The sequence below is a fragment of the Schistocerca cancellata genome, chromosome 3, assembly GCF_023864275.1.
Source record: "Schistocerca cancellata isolate TAMUIC-IGC-003103 chromosome 3, iqSchCanc2.1, whole genome shotgun sequence".
Classification (NCBI taxonomy): domain Eukaryota; kingdom Metazoa; phylum Arthropoda; class Insecta; order Orthoptera; family Acrididae; genus Schistocerca; species Schistocerca cancellata.
This window is the reverse complement of record NC_064628.1, coordinates 658,350,468-658,378,391: the sequence shown is the minus strand read 5'-3', so window position 1 is coordinate 658,378,391 and position 27,924 is coordinate 658,350,468. Positions and strand designations below refer to the sequence as shown.

Here is a 27,924-nt window from a genome sequence, read left to right as displayed (position 1 = left end):
TAGGGACCGCAATACTGGCGCACGTGAGGCAACACATAAGGATGAGCATGCCTCTGATGTATTATTGTGCCGTCATAACTCCCTCATCACTACTAGTCGTGACGTGAAGTCATACCCTATCGCTCCTCATACCATGACACCAGCAGTAACACCACTGTGCCTCTCCAAATCATTGGAAGAATTGGACCTTCTCCCTACGTCGCTACCATACTCGCTGACGATGGTCATCCAGGGTATGTTAAAAACTAGGATTGATTGCTGAGCACAATACGAAGCCGTTCATCAGCGGTACTCTCTTTCCAGTCATAGCACCACTCCAAACGGAGCCATCTGTGCTGTATTAACGTCGGCCTACATGTGCCACTTTTATTCCTTCGTCTCGCTGCTGAAGCAGGATGACACAGAGTGTTGCAGGTATTCCATTACATATTCTCGTACGACAGACGCAGATGTAAAGGGGTATGACTTTCTCGGTGCACAGTGAAGTGATCCTCCCTTGTGATGGTCAGCCATGATCGACCGGAACCTTGACGAGTTGCCTGTCGTCAAGTTCCTTGCAGCCGAACATTGAGCCTTTGTCACACAGAAATGCCGTAGAGGTCTAGAAATTGGATGATACCATCAACAAGCTAAATGGTTTCCACAATTAGACCCCTTTCATACTCTGTCATATACTGATAATTCTCTGTTACATCAGTACGTGGCATCACTGTGTCCTTGACGGTGTTGATGCAACATTTGATGCTGGTCAAGACCCCTATATACCCTGCAAGGTCTGGTAATAACACTAAGCACCAACAACACTAATGAACTCTGGCGACCATCCTACCTCTTACAGAGCATATTGCAACCCTAGTAATTTACATACGCACCAAAGATGTATACGTGCACGAAATTACATTGATATTAAACCGTGTCTTCTTGCTGCTTTACATTTTGAACCATGTAGTGTGACGAATTAAGAGTTGTTGTTGTTGTTGTTGTTGTGGTCTTCAGTCCTGAGACTGGTTTGATGCAGTTCCCCATGCTACTCTATCCTGTGCAAGCTTCTTCATCTCCCAGTACTTACTGCAACCTACACCCTTCTGAATTTGCTTGGTGTATTCATCTCTTGGTCCCCCTCTACGATTTGATGTCACAGAACATGTCCTGCCAACTGGTCCCTTCTTCTTGTCAAGTTATGCCACAACTTTCTCTTCTTTCCAATTCTATTCAGTACCTCCTCATTAGTTATGTGATCTACCCATCTAATCTTCAGCATTCTTCTGTAGCACTACATTTCGATAGCTTCTATTCTCTTCTTCTCCAAACTATTTGTCGTCCACATTTCACTTCCATACATGGCTACACTCCATACAAATACTTTCAGAAATGAATTCCTGACACTTAAATCTATACTCGATGTTAAAAAATTTTTCTTCTTCAGAAACGCTTTCCTTGCCCTTGCCAGTCTACATTTTATATCCTCTCTACTTCGACCGTCATCAGTTATTTTGCTCCCCAAATAGAAAAACTCCTTTACTACTTTAAGTGTCTCATTACCTAATCTAATTCTCTCAGCTTCACCCGACTTAATTCGACTACATTCCATTATCCTCATTTTCCATGTGTTGATGTTCATCTTATATCCTCCTTTCAAGACACTGTTCATTTCGTTCAACTGCTCTTCCAAGTCCTTTGCTGTCTCAGACAGAATTACAATGTCATCGGCGAACCTCAATTTTTTTTTCTTCTCCATGGATTTTAATACCTACTCCGAACTTTTCTTTTGTTTCCTTTGCTGCTTGCTCAGTATATAGATTGAATAACATCGGGGACAGGCTACAACCCTGTCTCACTCCCTTCCCAAACGCTGCTTCCCTTTCATGCCCCTCGGCTCTTATAACTGCCATCTGGTTTCTGTACAAATTGTAAATAGCCTTTCGCTCCCTGTATATTACCCCTGCAACTGTATAAAATTATCGTGTACTCGTAAAATAAAGCAAATGAATTAACGGAAGATTGTCACTCGTTAAAAACACAGGCGCCAGTTCTATGGTCTTCTGGAAACAATATTAGAAAAATTTCGAAAGTCATTTCACTATATTCGCAGTCTCTGAGAGCAGAAAGCAGAGACAGTTGTCACTATCGGATAGATTCACTCACTTTGCGACCACCCGGACCCCTGACCGCCAGCTCCCCCGGACAGGCGTCAGGGTCGAAGAAGACGAGGGCGCTGCCGTTGGAGTCCCGTTCGCGCACGGCCGTCTCGTTGACCATGTCCACGATGGCCACCGACAAGTTGACACGCATCGCCAGGCTGATGCCCAGACCCAGCAGGCACAGCAGCGCCATCGTGTAGCGAGTCTTCCACAGACCTGAGCACACAGGCACGCCGTCGTGAAAATTAGCGCTCTGAACTTTCAGGTGTCAGATGACAAAAGTGTATGAATTTAGCAACTGTGCAATAGAGTTTTGTGGAACTCAAAGTCTTACATAATTATATGAAAACAATATAAATTATATTAACTCATAGCCCTGTGACACTATTCATTTTACATGACCCCATTCAGAGTTACAACTCGTCCATATTTGTTGGCCCTGGAGGGCACCAGTCAACTTCCTACTTTCCAGATGTGAAATGTACCACTGTTGAATTTTTCCCTAATCCCTCAACTTTTCATTGCTCTTGCGGATGACACTTGTGATTCACAAAATTGTCACACTCTGTTTCATCCAACTGGTCTGGAGTTCGCGCCATTTTCTGTACCTTTCCGTTAACTCTCCATCTGTTAATTTCAACCATTACTGGCTTTAGGTTACGAAAGTTACATTATTTATGAAACGCTATTATAGCTTGCAGGGCACTGGTCATCCACGCGAGCTCTGCTACTACAGTTCAAAAGAAAATCGGTGTATGTTACTTTACTGCAATCCGAGATTCAATTCACTTTATTTTACGTAATTTTAGACGTATCGAAACTAATTAAGTTAATATTGTTATTATCTAGAATACTTTCCGAAGGGAAGTAAATATTCCCTTTACTTGTAGCTTGTGGAAGAAATGCCAAAGTTGAAGTGTTTGGTCTACTAGAGGTTAATGTGAGACTAGCTATCCCGTCCGTTTATATTGCGATTCTGCCAACAATGCAGATATCGCTGTTATCGTGGAGCACCACGCGCTGAAGCATCCCTATACTCCGCAATGCGTCCTGTACTTGATGATGTTAGACGAGGTGAGATGAAAAAAGATGTGGTACAGCTGGCTGCCGAGCTTCTCGGTATGGTCCTGCTCGTGCTCGTGGGGTGTGGCTCGACTACAACGGCACGGTCGCAAGGCCGCCAGTCGGCGACTGTTCAGACCGCCCTGACGTTTGGGCTTACTGTCGCACGCATGCATCATGCAGATACTAGGCTACGTAAGCGACGCTGATGTTGTAAGTGGGCTGCTTCTGTATTGGCAGCGCCGTGTAGCGCTTTGCATTGGATGTCTGACTGCGCTTCCTTTGTAAGAGACTCTGTGGCTGGTTGGACTCGTTGTTGGATGTTAATCACCAGTAGTGTTGGGCTGTTGGAAGTTAGCTGCCAGTAGTGATGGACGTGCTGTTGGGCAGTTGGAGGTGAACAGCCAGCAGTGATGGATGTTAGATGTGAGAAGTTAGCATTGATGGAAGGTAGAGGTCTGAAGTGTTAGCGAAGGCTAACGATCTGGAAGTATCCGACTTGGAGATCGAAAATTATTCATGACTATACATCTTTGTTCTGGATGTCAATGACGATTTATATTCGTTTTTGAATTGGATGTCACATTATTGAAGTAAAAAACACATTATTTGGTTTCCAACAAAATCTTTTCTTTGCTAACAACTTGCCTATTAGTAGTTAGTGGCTTTAGTAGTTAGAATCTTTTATTTAGCTGGCACTACTGACAATCGCCGTATTACAGTAGTTCGCGTAATGAAGATTTTTGTGAGGTAAGTGCTTAATGAAATGTATACATTATTGTTAAGATTTCTTTTTAGTCAGGGCCATTCTTTTGAATTAATTATTTGAAGTCAGGTTGTAATTTTTGTTGAGCAGTCATATTACGTTGCGCTAGAATATTGTGGGTCAGTGTTGAAATGATAAGAAAAAGTAAAGAGAAAGTAGGCTCAGTACATTAAGTTTTACTCAGCTGTTTCAGAATAAAATAACGTAGAAGTTTCATCTTCTCAGTCATTTAGCAGTTTAAGTACAGACACACACATATAAACATAGACAATGTAATGTATTGCGAATACATAGAAAGAAGGATCCTTTATTGTATGATTATATGATAGCGGAACAAACACTGGTAGCAGTTACTTCTGTAAAATATCTGGGAGTATGCTTACAGAACGATTTGAAGTGGAGTGATCATACAAAATTAATTGTTGGTAAGGCGGGTGCCAGGTTGAGATTCATTGGGAGAGTCCTTAGAAAATGTAGTCCATCAACAAAGGAGGTGGCTTACAAAGCACTCGTTCGACCTATACCTGAGTATTGCTCATCAGTGCGGGATCCATACCAGGTCGGGTTGACGGAGGAGATAGAGAAGATCCAAAGAAGAGCGGCGCGTTTCGTCACAGGGTTATTTGGTAAGCGTGATGGCGTTAAGGAGATGTTAAGCAAACTCAAGTGGCAGACTCTGCAAGAGAGGCGCTCTGCATCGCGGTGTAGCTTGCTCGCCAGGTTTCGAATATATTGCTTCCCCCTGCTTATACCTCCCAAGGAGATCACGAATGGAAAATTAGAGAGATTTGAGCGCGCACGGAGGCTTTCCGGCAGTCGTTCTTCCCACGAACCATACGCGACTGGAACAGGAAAGGGAGGTAATGACAGTGCCACGTAAAGTGCGCTCCGCCACACACCGTTGGGTGGCTTGCGGAGTATAAATGTAGATGTAGATAAATAAAGTTTCAACGTGAACCCGTCAGTGACTGTGTGTCTGGTGGGGGGCGGCTTCCTGGGCCCGCTGGAGGCTCTGCTCAACGCGAAGACGCAGTGCGAGGGCGCTACCGCTGGCTCCTTCGTGCTTCAGGCCCTGACACCTAACGACACAGTAGCGACACTGGGCGTTACCGCTTGAATCGGCACATGTCGGCGACGCAGGGCCGCTTCGTGGAAATGATCGTCTCTTTCGTGCTCGCGATGCCCATGAACAGTACCATCTCAGGCGCTGCCAAAGTGGGCCCTACACTATCGGCCTCTCCATCACAGCCTCCTACTTGTTCACGATGCAGTGTACTGGTGCTAGTATGAGTCATACTCGATCTTTCGAACCCGCTTTCGTTACTGAATCTTGGACAAACCATTAGGTGTACTGGATGGGACAGTACGTAGGCGGTGTTGCTGCGGGTATCGTCTACCAATTTTTCATCCTGTGGATGCAGCAGAGCATCAGGCTTCTGCGGGCCAAGCTTGTGGCTCAGGCTCAGGGGTAGCGAAACGAAATATATAAGGACAAAACAAAAATGTAATGCTCTTATCATGGCATTGTCCAATTTCTGCCTGAATAGTCTGGACGAGTGTGTACACCTAGGAGAGAGCTTAGTAGAGATGCTGATGTTCGGCTGTACTGGTTCCAGGAGCTGAGAGGTGAAGATACTGTCAGTAATATTGCTGGCGCAGAGAAAGAGGACTGTTTAGGCCTACATGAAAGACCTCATGATTCAGGAACAGAATAACAAGTGCCGGGAAACGATGACCATGAATCACAGGAAGAATTAATCCAAGAAGTATTGTTTTTCTAAAATACCAGAATAACTAAACAGAAGAAAAGTAAATATCCTATTAGTGGTAGAGCACTATCTTGTAATATTACCAAACATTTATCTGAACCCAAAAATAAAGCTCGTTTAATAAAGACAAAAACAGGTATTCTGCAATTATTATTGTATGAGAATATAGTATGCATTGTTGCAACGTGAACTACATTTACATCAATGAAGTTCGTGGTTACTTTTCTAGGTAAAGGGATGCTAAAGGAAGAGATATTACAAATACCAGAGCTTTCATTGTTATTTTATATCTGTGTACATCTGTAATATGTTGTAGAAAGAATTTATCGAATATAACAACAAAAGACAAGAGACTTGAATCATGTTACTTACGCATGAGTCAAAACCTGTTCACGTTTCTCTTGAGACATCTCAGGTTTGCTAACATGCTGGACAGAGGTGTTCACAGATAGACTGATAAGGAAGCTGCTATCAGAGCAGTACTGGAACTATTTACTAACAACTGCCATAGATATTTCTCACTGAACCCTGTATCAGCATCCGGTGACGCCTAAGGGTTGAGAATGACACGATGGCGAGTCTGTACCGATGAGCCTTCAAAGCTTGTTCGGAGGGTGTTCGCGTTTTCTTTCTTTCTTTTTTTTTTTTCAATCTATACCTTACTATTGACGAACAGCTTTTCGCTTTCAGAGAATATTGCCCATTGAGGCAATTCATTCCTAGAAAAACTTGCAAAGTACGGGCTAGGAATTTTTGTTATGGTTGATTTAAAAAGGGCCTCAACTCTCAGTTTAGGACTGTACGTTGGTATAAAACCAGAGGGGGTGTACAATGCCAAGATACTGTTCTTCGTGTGATCCAACCAGTACTTGGAGCAAATAGAAATATTACTGGTGACAGCTGGTTTGCTTGTATGTCTTTAGTCGAGAAACTCTAGTCCAAGAAACTAACAGATGCCGGAACAGTACGAAAAAACTAGAGAAAAGTGCAGGAAGAACTACTACCGAGAAATAGAAGAGAGTCAAAATCATCTGTCTCCGGATTTCAACAAGGTTGGCATTGATTTCATACTATCCAAAAAAAGACAGTGTTGTGCATGTCGGTGATGCCATAAATCTGCAACAAAGAAACAAAAGAAACCTGAAACGATTATCTTCTATAATATGTGAAGCGTCCCACTTAATACAAGAAGATAGTTCATGGTACTCTTTTACAATATTTTAAACATTGCAACTATAATGCTTTATGCGTATATAAATGCCACTGCATGGCTTCAGATCAGGTAGTAGGGCGGCTAATTTTATTTTTCAAAAAAGTTGGGAACTAACAAACCCTCAAACAGAGCGAGTTCCATTATTGAAAGCCTTTCAGATGAAATCCGAAGGACTAAATTACTGTTAGGCACCCATTAAAATGTGGAACATCCAGAAAAAGCATGTGGCAAGTGTTGTGTATATGGAAGGGCGCGAAATGAAACAACCGGTAGATGGGGTACAGCATGCAACAACTGATTTATCTGAAATACATAATTATGAATAAACTGTGTACTCCAATAATGTGTTCCCTATTTCACAGGACCTTGGTTTTAAAGAAACATTTTCATGTTCTTTGGGTACGTAGCTATTGTTATACCTACTTCATTGTTTAAAGGAAAAACATGTAAAATCGTTATTTTGAAATACACAACTGAGTAAATTCTTGCACAGACTATTTCAAACGTTAGAACATATGTGTATTAAGTGGTGGTGGTGGTTAGGGTTTAACGTCCCGTCGACAACGAGGTCATTAGAGACGGAGCGCAAGCTCGGGTTAGGGAAGGATTGGGAAGGAAATCGGCCGTGCCCTTTCAAAGGAACCATCCCGGCATTTGCCTGAAACGATTTAGGGAAATCACGGAAAACCTAAATCAGGATGGCCGGAGACGGGATTGAACCGTCGTCCTCCCGAATGCGAGTCCAGTGTGCTAACCACTGATGTGTATTAAGTGTATTATATTTACACTTCAATGAAACGCTCCAAAAATAATTGATGTACACCGTTAAAAATATCAAAATACATCGTTTACGTTGCTGAAGAGCTCTGTCATCCATCAAGTGACTGCGCCAGAAATTATTATCATTCGAGTAACGGTAATACGATAGTACCTATAATCAAATGCTCTTGTCCTAGAGAGCACAGGAGAACGAAGACTGAACAATTAAAAATGGCTGCACATAAAAGATGCAAGATTATTATCTGTGCGATGTGGCTCACTGCCGATTTGCAGTCATCTGAGATGGCTGCCCATATGATTGCTCTCCGATAAATCGCTTGCTGATTTGCTGCAAACAAACACCTCATCAAGATGTCGGGCAATGGCCAATGCTGTACCCAATAGCTTTATGACGTGTGTCTTCTGATAAGGTTATGAAACCAAGTATAATATTTGAGCCCAATAGAAGTGTCGAACACCTTGTAACAAACAGAGAAAAATCTACAGTAGCAACGCAGAGATGCATTTTAATTTCGTAGAGTTTGCACAAAATGTCGTGGTCCCGGTGCAGAAATGCATTCTGTGCCCGCGTGCTGGGTGAATTCATCTTTTATATCCGAAGGGGTGGCCACCACAGTTGACTCTCGCCTGCCAACCTGTGCACTTCAACTGTTTTCATTGCCGGCTCTTGACTACACAGTACACAGCAGCGCACCAGTCTCGGCGCACCACTGGAACAGGTGAACTCTTCATGATAAGGCACATGTAGTTATATGCAATGCCATTAGATTTATATTAGATGAGGCAAATAAAGAACCAAAAGTCTCATTCAAAACCGTGTGATGGATGCAGGTATCACTCGCTATCGATTCAAATCACACAATAAATAGAATAAAAAAGGAGTGGGAAAATACAGCTACAGGTAATTCCCAAAGCTGCGCTTCTTTAGAGAAACACGCAAGAATGAGCAGAAAATTTTATTTAAGGCAAACTTGCTGATTAAGTTTTCGGGGATATAATTTCCATGTGACTCACGTCATCTATTTCACATTGTCCATATTATAGGAAGTGCGATTGTCCTCTGTACTACGTTGTTTTATTGGACTGGTGCTTATGCGGTGAGCGGTTGTAGGCGCTTCAGTGTGGAACCGCGTGACCGCTACGGTCGCAGGTTCGAATCCTGCCTTGGGCATGGATTTGTGTGATATCCTTAGGTTAGTTAGGTTTAAGTAGTTCTACGTTCTAGGCGACTGATGACCTCAGAAGTTAAGTCCCATAGTGCTTAGAGCCATTTGCGGTAATTTTCTTTTTCTGTACTTAATTGAGAAACTGTCGACTTTGAAAGTCTATATTTTTCGAATTATAGGTCGTCCTAACTTGTTAAAATGATCATTTGCAGAGTCGCTAGCCATAGCTTACAAGTAACGAGAGTTAGGTGTTCCTGCATAGGCTTGGGTGGTCAAACTTCACCACCCCGCCGGCCGCTGTGGCCCAGCGGTTCTAGGCGCTTCAGTCCGGAACCGCGCTGCTGCTACGGTCGCAGGTTCGAATCCTGCCTCGGGAAAGGATATGTGTGGAGTCCTTAGGTTAGTTAGGTTTAAGTAGTTCTTATTCTAGGGGACTGATGACCTCAGATGTTAAGTCCCATAGTGCTTAGAGCCACTTGAACCATTTGAATCACCATCCCTAGGGCATTGTGCCTGTCCACAATGGAATCCTCCCCACCCGCCAATATTGTACTCTTCTACTGTGCCACTTGCGCAGGTACAGACCAAGTTATTTTGTGTAGGCAGCAGTAATTAAGGTAATTATATATTAGTGTATGCTAAATTATTGCAATGACTGCGCAATGCCTGCGAAAGGAAAACTGCTCCTGGTTCCAGGGAAGCGAAATGTATTGCCTGACTCTGGATCTAACTTTAAGCAGAAGATAGCTGTTTACGGTCGTAAATGTGATGACAACGAAAAGCGCTTCTACCTAGTTTGGTCAAACTCCTATTCACAGCTGCTGAGAAGCTGATGTACTTTTTGCCAGAAATTTTAAGTGTATCGTTTCTTTAGAAATTTATGATCGAAGTGGCCAGAAAGCGCTTTTATACTGCCAGAGTATTAACACAGTTGCCTGATATGAGAGTTGTTAACATGTGTATAAGAGTGGAAAAGTGGGTCATTTAGAGCTATTGCCAAAAGTGAAACTCATTTCTTTCCTCACAAAAGGAAATATTGTTTGAGAGCACTGGCAAAATAGCCGTAGCAGAGGTCATTCAATTTCTTTTTTAACATATTCTGGATCTAGAGCTAGAGTGCAGCTACATAGTCATTTTCAGGAAATAAGATCACAGCGTCTACTGCAACTGAACCTGATAACGTAAATATTAATCTGATTTTTTTTTCAAAGTGAAAAAATGTATTTTATGTAGAACACAGGTGTCATAAAAACCTGTATCAGACACTACATAATGTGCCTGAATATTTAAAACATGTCTTGCTTAAATTTTCTGAAGTTTTTGAACACAAGTCTAAAGGGAGTGTGTGCTATTTATGGAGAATAGTGGACCAGAGTGAAACAGCGCAGCAGAAACCCTTTATTACATTTCAACAGTTTATATTAGTAGCTCAAACCAGTATCTCGTGGTGCTGGGTGTGGGTATTGAGCACAATGAATTCCGTGGTGAACAAGATCGTGAAGATCCCGTAGCTGCTATGCCCAGCGCGGCTCAGCGGTGCGGCGGCCTTCCGTGGTAGGTACACTATGTAATCAAAAGTATCCAGACACCTGGCTGAAAATGATTTACAAGTTCGTAGCGCCCTCCATCTGTAATGCTGGAAATCAGTATGGTATTGGCCCACCCTTAGCGTTCATGACAGTTTCCACTCTCGCAGGCATTCGTTCAATCTTCGTTCAATCAAGTGCTGGAAGGTTTCTTGGGGAATGGCAGCCCATTCTTCACGGAGTACTGCACTGAGGAGAGGTATCGATATCGGTCGGTGAGGCCTGACACGAAGTCGGCGTTCTGAAACATCCCAAAGGTGTTCCATAGGATTCAGGTCAGGACTCTGTGCAGGCCAGTCCATTACAGGGATGTTATTGTCGTATAACCACTCCGCCACAGGCCGTGTATTAAGAACAGGTGCTCGATTGTGCTGAAAAATGTAGTCGCCATCCTCGAACTGCTCTTAACAGTGAGAAGCAAGAAGGTGCTTAAAACGTCAATGTAGGTCTGTGCTTTGATAGTGCCACGCAAAATAACATGAAAAACGCGACCACACCAAAACACCACAGCCTCCGAATTTTACTGTTGGCACTACACACGCTGGCAGATGACGTTCACTGGACATTCACCATACCCACGCCCTGCCATCGGATCGCCACATTGTGTAACGTGATTTTTCACTACACACAGCGTTTTTCCACTGTTCGATCGTCCATTGTTTACGCTCCTTACGCCAAGCGAGGAGTCGTTCAGCATATACCGGCGTGATGTGTGGCTTATGAACAGTCGCTCGACCATGAAATCCAAGTTTTCTCACCTCCTGCCCAACTGTAATAGCACTTGCTGTCGATTGTGATGCAGTTTGGAATTCCTGTGTAATGGTCTGGATAGGTGTCTGCCTATTACACATTACAACCCTCTTCAACTATCGGCTGTCTCTGTCAGTCAACAGACGAGGTCGGCCTGTACGCTTTTGTGCTGTACGTGTCCCTTCGCGTTTCCACTTCACTATCACATCGGAAACAGTGGACCTAAGGATGTTTAAGAGTGTGGAAATCTCGCGTACAGACGTATGACACAAGTGACACCCAATCACATGACCACGTTCAAAGTCCGTGAGTTCGGCGGAGTGCCCCATTCTGCTCTCTCACGATGTGTAATGATTACTTAGGTCGCTGATATTAAGTACCTGTCAGTAGGTGGCAGCACAATGCACCTAATATGAAAAACGTATGTTTTTGGGGGTTGGGGGTGTCTGGAAACTTTTGATCACTTAGTGTATATCTTGACGGCGCTGTGTCAAGCGCCGGCGCAGAGTTGCAATGCCACTAGCGAGGTGGCCGGGACCCGCCCAGCCGTGGCAAGTGACAGAGGTGTAGGCATCTGAGGCACAAACCTCAGCTCGGCGTCTGTCTGTCTGGCAGGCACCAGTGGCTCGGCAACTGGAAAAGCCTCAGACACAGCCAACCGATTCAGTTCATATTTGGACTGACGCTTGGCTGTACCATCCATAATGAATGACAGTAATCCCTCCCACCCACGCCAATACACACACACACACACACACACATACACACACACACACACACACATACACAACCACGCACCGTTTTCGTGAAGCCATCCACGCAATCGATACATAATTGAAAACTGAACATATTTCATCATATACGGGGGTCTCCAAACATATTTTCCTAGATATCGATGAAACAAATTTTTACAGTTGGCAGTAAAGTATCACTGAGGTAAATGCTGTTCAACGAATTTGCCGCTGGTATAGCGACCAAGAAATCTGGCTGGGGACAAACACCCTCTGTTAGATTTACTAAATGCACTCTGCAGTTCTTCCCCATTTGCATTTTTTTCGTATTGAAACTGGTAGAAATAGGTCGATTTAAGGTCACAACCACATGGATACAATAACGATTCATAGCATAGTTTATAATTTTCAGGCGATGTGATGGGTGGTGAAACAGATCTATTGGGAGTTTGTTATTTGCTTTTCTGGAATTTATACATTCTTTGGATGTCCCATAAGCGAAGCGACAAACTTGAATAGCTTATTATACGCACGCAGTCTTTGGCCAGAGTAGCTGCGTCGCTGGAAGGTGTGCTTCTTCGGTCATCGCTGCTTGGCAGCAAGGAGAGCGGAAGTTGCATCGTTAGAGCAGTAGTTAGACAGACGCCGAGCAGAGGACTCGTGGCAGTCTGGACGTGAGGTTAAGTGCATCTGTGTTTAAGTAAAATCATTTGTGTTTGAATGTTGTGAAACAGAGAAGAAAGATTCGATTAGTGATTTAGAATGAAATAAATGAGATTAGAAAAGCATATGAAGAGGAACGAAGGTACTATTTTTTATTTAGTTGCGTTTCAGTCGCGCGTAGTTTGGAGCCATTGTTGAATGAGACATCCATATCAGGGAACTTAAGATTTTTCATTAAAAATTCAGTAGTGTTCATTGTAAAGTATTTTTTATATTTAACAATTATTTGTCTAACATTTCTGAGAGTAAGAATTTGATATCAGTGTTGCCCTTTGCTTTTGTTAATGAGTGTTGTAACACGAATTTCACACAATTAATAATATATCAGATAATTTAAAAACAGTTTATTATGGAAATATTTCACCTAAGAGCATTGTCCACATCTTCGATAAAAGTCATTTTTATTTAAAAAGTCTCTCAGTCAATGATGTGTATAAAATAGTGTACTTGTTGTCTAGAGCATTGCGCTAAGCTGTCGGCAACTGTAGTTCGAAATTTGCAGGTGGCGAGCAGCAAGCAGGAAGCATAGTTTATCCAAGCAATTACATTGCGAGGTAACATATTTTCGTTTCAGGATCAGTTTGCTACGAAAATTATCAAAGCACAGGCACTATTTCATGAACAGCATTATAAGGCAGATCATTAACGCACGTAGACCACTTTGTTTAATTAGGGAGATTAATAGTAAAGTTCAGGATTTTATCAGTTTCCACATTTTTAGAAAGATTAGAAAACAGGTCCAAATTCATGTTGTATTATCGCAGACAGTTGCATCTGGTTTCTCTCGCAGCTGGAAATGCACAAAGTCACACAAAGCTGAACAACAGCAATGTTACAACCAACCAACCATCCAAGCCAGTACGACGTCAAAATCAAACGAAAATACACTCCTGGAAATGGTAAAAAGAACACATTGACACCGGTGTGTCAGACCCACCATACTTGCTCCGGACACTGCGAGAGGGCTGTACAAGCAATGATCACACGCACGGCACAGCGGACACACCAGGAACCGCGGTGTTGGCCGTCGAATGGCGCTAGCTGCGCAGCATTTGTGGATCGCCGCCGTCAGTGTCAGCCAGTTTGCCGTGGCATACGGAGCTCCATCGCAGTCTTTAACACTGGTAGCATGCCGCGACAGCGTGGACGTGAACCGTATGTTCAGTTGACGGACTTTGAGCGAGGGCGTATAGTGGGCATGCGGGAGGCCGGGTGGACGTACCGCCGAATTGCTCAACACTTGGGGCGTGAGGTCTCCACAGTACATCGATGTTGTCGCCAGTGGTCGGCGGAAGGTGCACGTGCCCGTCGACCTGGGACCGGACCGCAGCGACGCACGGATGCACGCCAAGACCGTAGGATCCTACGCAGTGCCGTAGGGGACCGCACCGCCACTTCCCAGCAAATTAGGGACGCTGTTGCTCCTGCGGTATCGGCGAGGACCATTCGCAACCGTCTCCATGAAGCTGGGCTACGGTCCCGCACACCGTTAGGCCGTCTTCCGCTCACGCCCCAACATCGTGCAGCCCGCCTCCAGTGGTGTCGCGACAGGCGTGAATGGAGGGACGAATGGAGACGTGTCGTCTTCAGCGATGAGAGTCGCTTCTGCCTTGGTGCCAATGATGGTCGTATGCGTGTTTGGCGCCGTGCAGGTGAGCGCCACAATCAGGACTGCATACGACCGAGGCACACAGGGCCAACACCCGGCATCATGGTGTGGGGAGCGATCTCCTACACTGGCCGTACACCACTGGTGATCGTCGAGGGGACACTGAATAGTGCACGGTACATCCAAACCGTCATCGAACCCATCGTTCTACCATTCCTAGACCGGCAAGGGAACTTGCTGTTCCAACAGGACAATGCACGTCCGCATGTATCCCGTGCCACCCAACGTGCTCTAGAAGGTGTAAGTCAACTACCCTGGCCAGCGAGATCTCCGGATCTGTCCCCCATTGAGCATGTTTGGGACTGGATGAAGCGTCGTCTCACGCGGTCTGCACGTCCAGCACGAACGCTGGTCCAACTGAGGCGCCAGGTGGAAATGGCATGGCAAGCCGTTCCACAGGACTACATCCAGCATCTCTACGATCGTCTCCATGGGAGAATAGCAGCCTGCATTGCTGCGAAAGGTGGATATACACTGTACTAGTGCCGACATTGTGCATGCTCTGTTGCCTGTGTCTATGTGCCTGTGGTTCTGTCAGTGTGATCATGTGATGTATCTGACCCCAGGAATGTGTCAATAAAGTTTCCCCTTCCTGGGACAATGAATTCACGGTGTTCTTATTTCAATTTCCAGGAGTGTATATTTTGATGGAAACTTCAGTGATACTCATGAAAATTAGTTCTAAAAAAAGAAGTATTAAGTGTTTGAAGGAAAGTGAGGACATATAAGAGGATGAGTGAAAGAGCTATTGTAAAGCGACCATAATTAAAGTTTTAATCCTTTACCAATCATAATTGTCTAGAAATTTATTTTCATACCTGTTATCCTTCTGAGAACGGAGAGATGGTCCAAGTAGGCTGCATTCTTTCATGCGATTGCCCAATTCCTACTTTTGGTCAATTTAAAGAACGTATCTTAAGCCTCCAGCTTCATTTTACAACGTAATACACACACGTTCAGAAAAGAACAGAACAGCTTTAATGACTACAAATAGGTCGTTCATTCACAGGACATGTACATATTCTGCAGAAGTGATTAGCATCTGAAACATGTTATTTATTATTTGTGGTCATTGGCAATCCTCTCAAGAAGATCAACGCAAACATTTCTTTGATTGTGGTGCGTTTCAGTTAAAAATGACATCCTTTGTCCCTATTGTTAAACGTCAGTCTGATGTCACAAGAGCACGCTTCTTCCATTGTCTTTCTCCTCAGTTGTGAGATTTTTGGGCAACATTTTGGCACAAACCTTTCGTATGTGCCAAACTTCGGTCAAAATTTTATGTATGGTGCAAGTGTTTAACATTCACCCTTAATCCGTATTGTTAAGCGTCGGTCTGATCTCACAAGAGCACGCACGCGTTCGATGTTTTCGACGGCTTCTGAAGTTGAAGGTCTCTCCGAGAACGTGTTCTCAGTCTTCTAAAATTATTTGTGTCAGCCAAAAAATGGTATTACTCTTGATAATGAATGTTCCCTACAGACCTGTTTCAACTTTTGAAAGGTATACTCGCGGGTTCCTCAACCTTAACACAAAACGTGATGGCATAATATTGCTCTAAATTCCGCTGTTCCATTTTCGGGACACACAACAAAAACACAAACACAACTTCACTGATGACTCTCTCAAAAATCACGTGATGGCTATACAGAACCGAAACTCGGACTGATCATATGGGATGAACACATCGGTCTACACAACTAGAACAACATAGCGTTGCCACATCGATCTCAGTGTTGTCAGTCTCATTTCTTTCCTCACACACCTCGTATACTCCCGGGCCGGTTGAGCAGTCATCGTTACAGCATGGCTATGCATCAACGCCTGTAGTTTGTGAGTCCCCGTACTCTCTGCCACGGTGTCGCCAACACTTTCGAGACAACTATCATCATCACAGCCAGGATGAGAACCAACGACCGTTGTCTGATGGCCCACCATCAGGATGCCTTCATTCTGCCACCATTTCGACAAGACAGCCTGCTGGAGATCCTAGCACCTCATGATCCAAGGTACAATTTGAGATACTTCCAGCTCCATGCTTGGGGTCCCGCCGGCGCCACCTGCTGCTCTCCAGCCGTCAGTCCAGGATTCGACCTCATGGGCAACGCCACAGTCATCTGCTGGGTATGCCATCTGCCTGTCTCATGCTGGCAAGCCGACATTGAGATACTGTCATGCCATCCTGACTATGTCGGCCATGGTAATGTGCTGATAGCAATGCCACTTGCTACGTGCTGCTTCTACTGACTTTGAGGGACATATCTACAATGGCGCATTTGGATCCAGGTTTCAATGGCCGTCGCCTGCCTTTCTTGCTTACTGCAAGTACGTACACTATGTTTGTTTATGATTAACGATAAATAACTTTGTCAACACCTGGCTGTCTTAATTGTGCATGGCTCCACATACTCCAGTAGAGAGCCATTCGTTCACTCTGTCCATTCTGCCACCCTTTACATTTGGAGCAGAACAAGTTGCAGGTTGAATTTGTTGGTCAATGGAGGGCAGCAGTGGCATTGATTCAGGAACAGTTATGTTAGGCAATGGAATATAAGTTAAGTGGTGACTTTAAGTTATGGTCCTATGTGGTTGTTTTCTGACGTTCCCTTTCTTTTTTTGTTTTGCTTCTTTATGCTGGATGCTTTCAGTGGTAACATCACAAGGGCTTCAAGTACTGAGGGGTAAAGGTGCATCACCTTGGGAGGCAATTCACAACATGAGAAAGCTGGGAAATATGTCAGAGTAACGTAAGATTAGGTCAAAAGCTTAATAATGTAGTGGAGGAGAGAAGGGAACGCTAAAATCATAGCATACCCTTACCTGTCCTTAATGCTAGTGCTGCCTCGTTGGTAGCCCCATTTTCTGGTAGAACTGCGAAAGATATTTTTGTTTTCTTTGATAATTTGTTCAAAAATGGTTCAAATGGCTCTGAGCACTATGCGACTTAACTTCTGAGGTCATCAGTCGCCTAGAACTTAGAACTAATTAAACTTAACTAATTTAAGGACATCACACACATCCATGCCCGAGGCAGGATTCGAACCTGCGACCGTAGCGGTCGCTCGGTTCCAGACTGTAGCGCCCAGAACCGCACGGCCATTCCGGCCGGCTGATAATTTGTATACAGCCACAAAGTTAGGGAACTCGTATGACAAGTAGTTGCTAAGTATGGGCTCGTTGAAAGGTATCAGGGACGTTAGGGCTTATGTGAGATGTGACAAGATCTTACCAGATGCTCAGTCCTTCGAGAACTTACAGAAAGCGTTAGTAGAGGATTACAGAAGGAAAAATACATCTAGATATTATCGATAATAGTTTCAAGGTGTAGTTCGAAAACAAGGGGAATCAGAAGAAAGCTTCTTAGATCGTAACAGGAGAATGAGTGTTAATAAATATGAGGTGACTGATAACGACAGCTCCAATAGCGCCATTTTGCAAGAAGTGGAGCAAAGGGCGCTTGATGCATTTTTGTGAGGTCTACCAGATTGATGGTCACGTACATTACACATGGGATTCCCATAAACCCTAGACCCCTAGACAAGAGTGTAGCACTTGTGATTGCTTTGATTGCGGTCAACATAGTGAACAAGCCGAAGGACAGTAAGGTGGTCTTCATATGTTATAGATGTGGCCATCTGCTACACTTGTAAGAAGTTATGGTACTACGCTTAATGGAACTGACCGAGAAATACATGTCTGCAAGCAAGCATTTATTTGAAACTTCCTGGCAGATTAAAACTGTGTGCCGGACCGAGACTCGAACTCGGGACCTTTGCTTTCCGCGGGCAAGTTCTCTACCAACTGAGCTACCCAAGCACGACTCCCGTCCTCACAGCTTTACTTCTGCCAGTACCTCGCCTCCCACCTTCCAAAAGGTCCCGAGTTCGAGTCTCGGTCCAGCACACAGTTTTAATCTGCCAGGAAGTTTCATATCAGCACACACTCCGCTGCAGAGTGAAAATCTCATTCTGGAAGCATTTATTTCATTACACTGTATAAAGAGGGGCAAGATAGGTCATTTACTTGAGAAAGTTAAATATGGAGACCAATTCCTGCAAGCCGGCTGAGTAAAACACAAAACCTGCCCACAGGCTTTAACGGATGAAACATGTGAAATAAGAGGGTACTTTAAATCGTTTGAAGGTTGTAACAGCCACTACACCTTGAGGAAGACAGAACAAATTTACCTATAAGTCTTTGAATATTAAAAAAAATGTTCATTATTTTGAAGAAGAAATTTAAGGATCAGATTGTATCGTATCAAACATACTCCACGATATATAAGTTTTAAATATCCACGATCTGATACTTGTGGTTCCTGCGATGAGTATCTAGCCAAGAAGAAAAATTTGCGGAAGGAACTGACTTTAACATCGCCTGCTGAAAATTAAGTAAGACTTCAGTCTGAACTTTGATCCAATGAAACAGCTCATGATTTGCACCTATGACAGGAAGCAAAAACCAAAGAAGGAATGTCATAAAGACCCATCAACGGTTGTAATAACGATGGAATACAGTAAAAATTTCCCTTGTCCAAATATAAATACAAAAGAAGGTTATTAGGAACGCCAGTTGTCAATATTTATTTTCAGTTATCATGTTTTGGCAACAAGGGCTAGTTATTTTTATATGTATGCTGAGATCACAGTCCAAAAAGGCCAGACGAAGTATCATCGTTCCTTTTTCATTTTGTACACAGTTTTATAGTTCCAACTCGAGATCTCCCGTGACTCCTAAGGAGAGTGAAACAAGAATTGAAATCAGATTCCTTCACCGTCTAGTCTGTGCAGAAAAACGATTGGACTTTCTAAATATGACAGTCCCCATAAGAGGTGATTCTTACCAGCACTAGGGCAACTTAAAAGCAGCTACAATGGGGCGTATGAGAAGCTTCGTTACTTATTCCATGAAAGATAAGGCGAGTTAAAATCTTGAAAGAAGGCGAATTCAAAACCCCATCTGCTCGATATGAAGGTACGGTAATTTCTACACAACAATAAGTGTTGAAGTACTTTCATTTCTTAAAGTAAACTTTTTTAATATTGGACTTATAACCATGTTCTGATTACTTTACAGGCGATCTCGAAGTATCTACTGAGAAATAAAGAGATTTGCAGGACTAGAAAAGATTTTGCTGCAGTGAAGTGCAAATATACAGATTGGTCCATTGATAGTGACCGGGCGAAATATCTCACGAAATAAGCATCAAACGAAAAAAATACAAAGAACGAAACTCGTCTAGCTTGAACGGGGTCGGATTACAACGGCGTTTTTTTTAAAAATAGGAACCCCCATTTTTATTGCATATTCGTGTAGTACGTAAAGAAATATGATTGTTTTAGTTGGACCACTTTTTTCGCTTTGTGATAGTTGGCGCTGTAATAGTCACAAACATATGGCTCACAATTTTAGAGGAACAGTTGGTAACAGGTAGGTTTCTTAAATTAAAATACAGAACGAAGGTACGCTTGAACATTTTATTTCGGTTGTTCGAATGTGACACATGTACCTTTCTGAATTTATCATTAATGAGAAAGCATGCTGTTACAGCGTGACTACCTGTAAATACCACATTAATGCAATAATTGCTCAAAATGATGTCCGGCAACCTCAGTGCATTTGGCAATACGTGTAACGACATTCCTCTTAACAGCGAGTAGTTCGCCTTCCGTTTTGTTCGCACATGCATTGACAATGCGCTGACGCATGTTGTCAGGCGTTGTCGGTGGATCACGATAGCAAATATCCTTCAACTTTCCCCACAGAAAGAAATTCTGGGACGTCAGATCCGATGAACGTGCGGGCCATGGTATGGTGCTTCGACGACCAATCCACCTGTCATTAAATATGCTATCAATACCGCTTCAACCGCACGCGACCTATGTGCCGGACATCCATCATGTTGGAAGTACATCGCGATTCTGTCATGCAGTGAAACATCTTGTAGTAACATCGGTAGAACATTACGTAGGAAATCAGCATACATTGCACCATTTAGATTGCCATCGATAAAATGGGGGCCAATTATCCTTCCTCGCATAGTGCTGCACCATACATTAACCCGCCAAGGTCGCTGATGTTCCACTTGTCGCAACCATCGTGGATTTTCTGTTGCCCAACAGTGCATATTATGCCGGTTTACGTTACCGGCTGTTTGTGAATGACGCTTCGTCGCTAAATAGAACGCATGCAAAAAATATGTCATCGTCCCGTAATTTCTCTTGTGCCCAGTGGCAGGATTGTGCACGACGTTCAAAGTCGTCGCCATGCAGTTCCTGGTGCACAGAAATATGGTACGGGTGCAATCGATGTTGATGTAGCATTCTCAACACCGATGTTTTTGAGATTCCCGATTCTCGCGCAATTTGTCTGCTACTGATGTGTGGATTAGCCGCGACAGCAGCTAAAACACTTACTTGGGCACCATCATTTGTTGCAAGTCGTGGCTGACGTTTCACATGTAGCTGAACACTTCCTGTTTCCTTAAATAACGTAACTATCCGGCGAACGGTCCGGACACTTGCATGATGTCGTCCAGGATACCGAGCACCATACATAGCACACGCCCGTTGGGCATTTTGATCACAATAGCCATACATCAACACAATATCGACCTTTTCCGCAATTGGTAAATGGTCCATTCTAACACGGGTAATGTATCACGAAGCAAATACCGTCCGCACTGGCGGAATGTTACGTGATACCAGGTACTTATACGTTTGTGACTATTACAGCGCCATCTATCACAAAGCGAAAAAAGTGGTCCAACTAAAACATTCATATTTCTTTACGTACTACACGAATATGTAATAAAAAATGGGGCTTCCTATTTTAAAAAAACGCAGTTGATATCCGTTTGACCTATGGCAGCGCCATCTAGCGGGCAAACCATAGCGCCATCTGGTTTCCCCCTTGAAGCTAGACAAGTTTCGTTCTTTGTAGTTTTTTCGTTTGACGCTTATTTCGTGAGATATTTGGCTCGGTCACTATGAATGGACCTGTATTTCGATGGCGTTCGGCATTTGCCCCACTCATTGTTAAAGTACAGGCTATTTCATAGTGTATTATGAGAAGATAGCAATAGATTATCTGTTATAATGAGAATTTAAATAAGTGTTAAGTCTTTGAAACCTTGTAGCTAAACGCAATATGTCATGTACTTGCATATTTTTCCTCTGTATGAGCTCCATTCATTATAAAATGCATCATATAGTTGTAAAACTTAATAAGATGTGTGTAATTTCACCTGTGACGTTTCTCTGGAACATATGTTATCACGTTAAACAAAAATAAAGAATTTAACTTGAAACTTTATATGTCGCTCCTGAAAAAAATGAGAATTGTGACTTACCAGATTTTTCCACTGGACTCTGTTCAAAAATGGAGCGAAATTTCACTGGATTCAGGATTGTGACGCAGCCTTTGTGTGATTCAACGGCCTATTGACCTCTTATCCTCTCCTCACTTTCCTAGACTATCACAATCATGGCCTATGATGAGTATTGAGCCAAGAAGTGGATGGAGAATTCTGGATGGATTATGCTTCCAGTCATCTCAATAATTCACAATGCAAAAGGAAATGCTTGGACAACAGCGTCTCGTATTTTCGTTGTTTCTTGTACAGGCGACATTTTAAGGTAATATCGTGTCATGCAGCCTTGAAACACATTATACGCTTTAAAGATCCAACTTTCGCTTGAATCTAAGCACTTTGCGGCCAAACGTATTTGTTTTTGATGTTGTAAATCGATCACGGAAATCTTTTAGCAGTGCGGCTGGACCGAGTTGCAGAATACTCACCATCGGACGTACTGGTGTAGGCGCAAAAGAATGGTACATAGCCAGGCCACTGACCTGGACTGTCAGCTGTTATGAAACAAGTGCACATCAGGGCTGGCATCATTCCGACACCATGCCTCCTTTCATGCTGGGATTCAAATCTCTTGGATTCATCGGATTAATGAAAAACCAGTATCGTTCGTTACTTTACGGATTAAGTTCGAATAACTACGGAACAACATGAACTAGTTTTCAAATTTCTATCACATGTCTGCTGCAAGTTTCGAAAAGATGCACTGTCCAGATCCAGAATTCCAAAATGAGGGATTATATTCAACCTTTTGAAATGCTAGTCGTTAAAATACGCTAAGAGAAACGCATCACACGCACTGTAGTTCTAGTACATTTATTCACTACTGGTTTCGATCACGGACCGAGATCACAGTGGAAGAATATCTACTGTAACAACTTCACATGGCGTACATGCCATTTAACTAGGAACGTGTACACCTTTGCTGACTTGAAATCGTAAGAAAACTAATACTTAACGCCCCGTAATACAGTACCAACATTCTTAAGTTTTCCTGTCAACAATGGTGTGTACTTCACTGGTTAAACAACATGTATGCTATGTGAAGTTGTTACTACACAGCCGGCCGGTGTGGCCAAGTGGTTCTAGGCGCTACAGTCTGGAACCGCGCGACCGCTACGATCTCAGGTTTGAATCCTGCTTCGGGCATGGATGTGTGTGATGTCCTTAGGTTAGTTAGGTTTAAGTAGTTCTAAGTTCTAGGCGACTGATGACCTCAGAAGTTAAGTCGCATAGTGCTCAGAGCCATTTGAACCATTTTTGAACAAATTATCAAAGAAAACAAAAATATCTTTCGCAGTTCTACCAGAAAATGGGGCTACCAACGAGGCAGCACTAGCATTAAGGACAGGTAAGGGTATGCTATGATTTTAGCGTTCCCTTCTCTCCTCCACTACATTATTAAGCTTTTGACCTAATCTTACGTTACTCTGACATATTTCCCAGCTTTCTCATGTTGTGAATTGCCTCCCAAGGTGATGCACCTTTACCCTCAGTACTTGAAGCCCTTGTGATGCATCCAGCATAAAGAAGCAAAACAAAAAAAGAAAGGGAACGTCAGAAAACAACCACATAGGACCATAACTTAAAGTCATTTGAACAATTTATTACTACACAAATCTTTCCTCTGTGAAGATGGTTCACGATTGAAACCGCTAGTGAATGAATGTACTGCAAGACAACACAATGTGTACGATGCATTTCTCCAAGTGTATGGATGCTGTTGACAATTCCTGAAAAAGAATGTATTATTACAATAAGGTAAGCAATAATTACCTTAAGCAATACCTTAAGGTAAGCAATACCTTAAGGTAAGCAATACCTTAAGGCAACCAATAACTTAAGGTAAGCAATAATGGAGCGAGCAGAAAAGGAAACAAAAGAAAAATTTGGAGTAGGTATTAAAGTCCATGGAGAAAAAATAAAAACTTTGAGGTTCGCCGATGACATTGTAATTCTGTCAGAGACAGCAAAGGACCTGGAAGAGCAGCTGAACGGAATGAACAGTGTCTTGAAAGGAGAAGTTTCTGAAGAAGAGAAATTTGTTAACATCGAGTATAGATTTAAGTGTAAGGAAGTCGTTTCTGAAAGTATATGTATGGAGTATAGCTATGTATGGAAGTGAAACATGGACGATAAATAGTTTGGACAAGAAGAGAATAGAAGCTTTCGAAATGTGGTGCTACAGAAGAATGTTGAAGATTAGATGGGTAGATCACATAACCAACGAGGCGGTATTGAATAGTATTGGGGAGGAGAGGAGTTTGTGGCACAACTTGACAAGAAGAAGGGACCGGTTGGTAGGACATGTTCTGAGGCATCAAGGGATCACAAATTTAGCATTGGAGGGCAGCGTGGAGGGTAAAAATCGTAGAGGGAGACCAAGAGATGAATACACTAAGCAGATTCAAAAGGATGTAGGTTGCAGTAAGTACTGGGAGATGAAGAAGCTTGCACAGGATAGAGTAGCATGGAGAGCTGCATCAAACCAGTCTCAGGACTGAAGACCACAACAACAACAACAACAAGCAATAATACCGAAAAAGTTGCGCCAGTATTGAAAGGGTGATCACTTTCAGTGAAAAACTACAAGTTTGTAAACCACCATCTGATATAAAAAGTACTCAAACTGTCGCAGAAGATCTAGATTCAGTAGTCAACGTATCTATCGATACGTTGATAGTTCCGTCTTACGCCTAAATCTCGAGTGAACATGGTTCGTGTGAAAGACGCTATGGGACTCACAGTTGCAGGAAACGTTGTATTTCTTGCAACTGTTGTAAAAACGTTGCCATTCTGAAGAACGAATCTGCTGGTCTGGTTGACCTGACAAAAGTTTTTACGTTTTAAAATTTTGTATTGAGTTCAGTACCACCATTATGAAACTGATTAATGCGTCCTCACTGAAATCTTATATTTAAGGTTTAACGCTTCTAGAAAGTGACATACAGAGATCGCTGTCTGATTCCTCTCCTGATATTCTAGACCTATAGACTATGTGCACCGTACAGTTAAACAATCAACAAGATTTCTCTCTACCTTACTCTAGAGTAAATGTGACGTTGATTGTTTCTAATAGTAATTACCACAGTTTGACGAAAGGAGAATAGTTTCAGTTTTCAAGAGAATATTACTGAACTCGAATTAAGGAAATACGTCAGAATCTTATATGGTACGTGGAATCTAGTGAGTAGACGGTGTTAATCGATACGTAACTACGCAATGCACTCACTTCTTGTTATGCCTACAGTTCCAAAGTCTTCGTTTAGAGCTGCAAATTCTTCTCTCTAGGACTTCGTTGTGGCAGTGCAAACATTGTGCACATCTGAAACTTCCTGGCAGATTAAAACTGTGTGCCGGAGCGGGACTCGAACTCGGGACCGTTGCCTTGTGCATATCTGCTGTCATACCCCATAGGCAGTCATTTCCTGTATCACAGTATTTAACTAATTCCTCTGTGTCGATTTAAAAATAATCCTAGTGCATGCAGACACGGCAGTTCTGCGAAACGACGTTCACCTCTGCAGTGACAAGGCACCGTGACGTCGCCAAACTGCAGTTTCTTTTTTCTGTAAATTGCTGTAGCATGTGAAAACCTACATTACACAATGTAGGTTAATTATCTACACACCGGACATTTACCATACGGCGGCAGGAGTAGCGTGTGAAACAGCCCCCCATCTGTGGCCTCAGACCCGTTGGTAGCTAGCAAGCAGTTCATAGCTTTTGCTCTGCTTGCTTGTGATTACGTGTTTCAAGTTCAAGGCACTGCGGTATCATTCTTACTTCATGAATTACAGAATGCCTATGGTCTATTTTTTTTATACACAAGCGCTCCAACTGAAAAATTACTCGCGTAAAGTAACAATTTTGAGTCTCATGGATTGAAACTGTAATACAGCCACCATCGCCCGAAGACACAACTAGTTTGTGCCTGTTCAGGGTGTTTGATGACAGATTCAACGGCGCTTTCTCGTTATCAGTGAGATAAGATATCATATTCTCCTATGACGCATAGTGTACTACTGTGCTGCCTACCAGAAAAATCGTGCTGCTTGTAGCATATAATCAGCAGGCTCATACTGCTTTTGGAACAGTACATTAGTTCTGTCTCTGCGGTACGCAACAGAGCTTCTGTACCACACTTCTGTCTACTCTGTATTCTTCACTTCACTCTCCATAGACGAGGTCTCTAATGTACGCCTTGGCGGTAGTGCCGACTCGGATGTAAGCCGATTCGAATCCTGGTAGTGGGAGAAATTTTCACTGCCGGTATTTGACTTCCGGGGGAATTGATTAATTTTCCCAATCACCAAACTTTGTATTAAATTCCAAATTTCTCTGCAGTGTTACATGAAGTGAGCGGATGTAACATTCTTGATGGTGATCCGTCCGTCGGATGGGGACGATAAACTAGACGGTCCCCTTCGGCTGTGTGCCGGCAAGGAATTTCACCCTCCCCTTTTTCTCATCATCATCATCATCATACAACACAAACATAACACACCATGCACACATCTATACACTCACATTGAGCAGATAGACATACGAAACAACTCACGTATGCAAAAGACAGCGGCCAGTTTGCTCGGTGGTACATAGCTCTTAACATACACGTCTTTCGATCTCCTAGCCAGCAATGCCATACCGCTTTCCTTAACTCTCATTTTAGAAAAGAGTGATACGCCACACAGGTTGAGATACTGACTCCTATTCGGGAGAAGATGTATTTACCGTCCAGTCATCCTGATACAGACCTTCCGTATTTCCCTACATCGGTAGAGATAAATCGTGGCACGGTTCCTTCAACAATGCCATGGCCGATACGTTGCCTCTAATGACAGCGCTGTTTAAGTAACGTGAAATTCTAACCTTCCTTCCTGTTCAGCGGCTGTGTGCGAACTTACCGGGGCTGTCCTGAGGACCTGTCGCCATGGCTGCTGTTCCCCTGTGCTGCGCCTCTGCGGGGAGCTGATGTGCGGCAAGGCGACGGCGCCGCTGTGTCAACTAGGACGTGATCTTGCGGCAGGCTCCTGACGCTTGCTTTTATCTGCCCACTCTCCTGATTCGGCGGGAAAGGGGTAACGAGACAGGGTGGGGAGATGCATATTTAGGCGCAGGGAAAGACTTCATTGTGCCGCTAAAGGGATCGCAACCGTATATTGCCTTTCAATTCGCTTTTAAAAACAATGACCTTTAATTTACCCACGTCAATGGTGACTGAGATCCGAGACCGTCGGTTAAATTACTTGAAATAATACAGCAATCTGACACTTTCTATACATCTTCATTTATTCCACGACGTGTTTCACGCGCTCACTCATCTTCAATTAGCCTAATACATTTATACCCTCATCCACATGCTGCCACTGTGACTGTCTTCTATTCTGTAGCTGTAATCCCTTTCTCTCGTGCTTATAAAAGGAAGGAACTGTAAGTGTAAGAATTATGTACCTTGTACGTAAAATAACGCATGAGATTCGAAGCAAGGAGGATTCTTTATTTTCTGACATGATTGTCATAAGAGGTGTAACTAAAATGTAATTTAAAAGTTTATTTGACACAACAATAGTGAAGCCATAGTCACAGCTTATAATTTTTTTTTCTTTGAAAAGAAAGGTTTACATTACCGGTTTCGAGAAACTATGTCGTCATTTTCAAATGTAAAACATCAATTGGAGAATATATTATGGGAATTATGACCACACATTTGATAAAAATTATGAGAAGTAATGACATCAGGCAACTGAGTCAATGGTGGCACAACCAAGTCACTACAAGTTGTGCCTATGCTTGCCCAAACATTCATTCTGTGTCCTAATGTAGAATAGATAAAATCTACATCATAGTTAAATTCGAAAAGAATTCCTGCAATGTGTCCTGGTGTGACTTAACTATCGTATGGCCGATATAAATTCACAATTCTGAAAATTAATTTTTTTTTCTTTATTGCATTTCGATTCCCCCCAGAGGGGGGGGGGGGCACCAGTGTAATAGGCCGCTCTACAGCATACATAAAAGATGAAAAACATAATGAGGATATAAACGAACAAGAAATAGGTGATAAAACGGTGACATTGTAAAAAACTGTAAAATGGCGGAAAGTTGTAGAATTTAAAATATAAAAACGTGGTGTTCACGATGCGGATGAGGACACACACAGTAGGTAGACAGGCACAATTTAAAAAAAAACACGGTG

General features: G+C 43.0%; 1 protein-coding gene across 1 annotated transcript in view; it reads right to left on the bottom strand.

Annotated features, from left to right (window-relative positions):
- Positions 1-26,755, bottom strand: part of LOC126175619 (sialin-like) — a 113,546-nt gene extending 86,791 nt beyond the window's left edge. The window contains exons 1-2 of the mRNA XM_049922503.1: positions 26,633-26,755; positions 2,146-2,357 (exon numbers count right to left, since the gene is read on the bottom strand). Of these exons, the coding sequence (XP_049778460.1) occupies positions 2,146-2,357; positions 26,633-26,660 (240 nt within the window). The 5' untranslated portion in view covers positions 26,661-26,755. The remainder of the gene's footprint in view (positions 1-2,145; positions 2,358-26,632) is intronic.
- Positions 26,756-27,924: the final 1,169 nt, after the last annotated feature.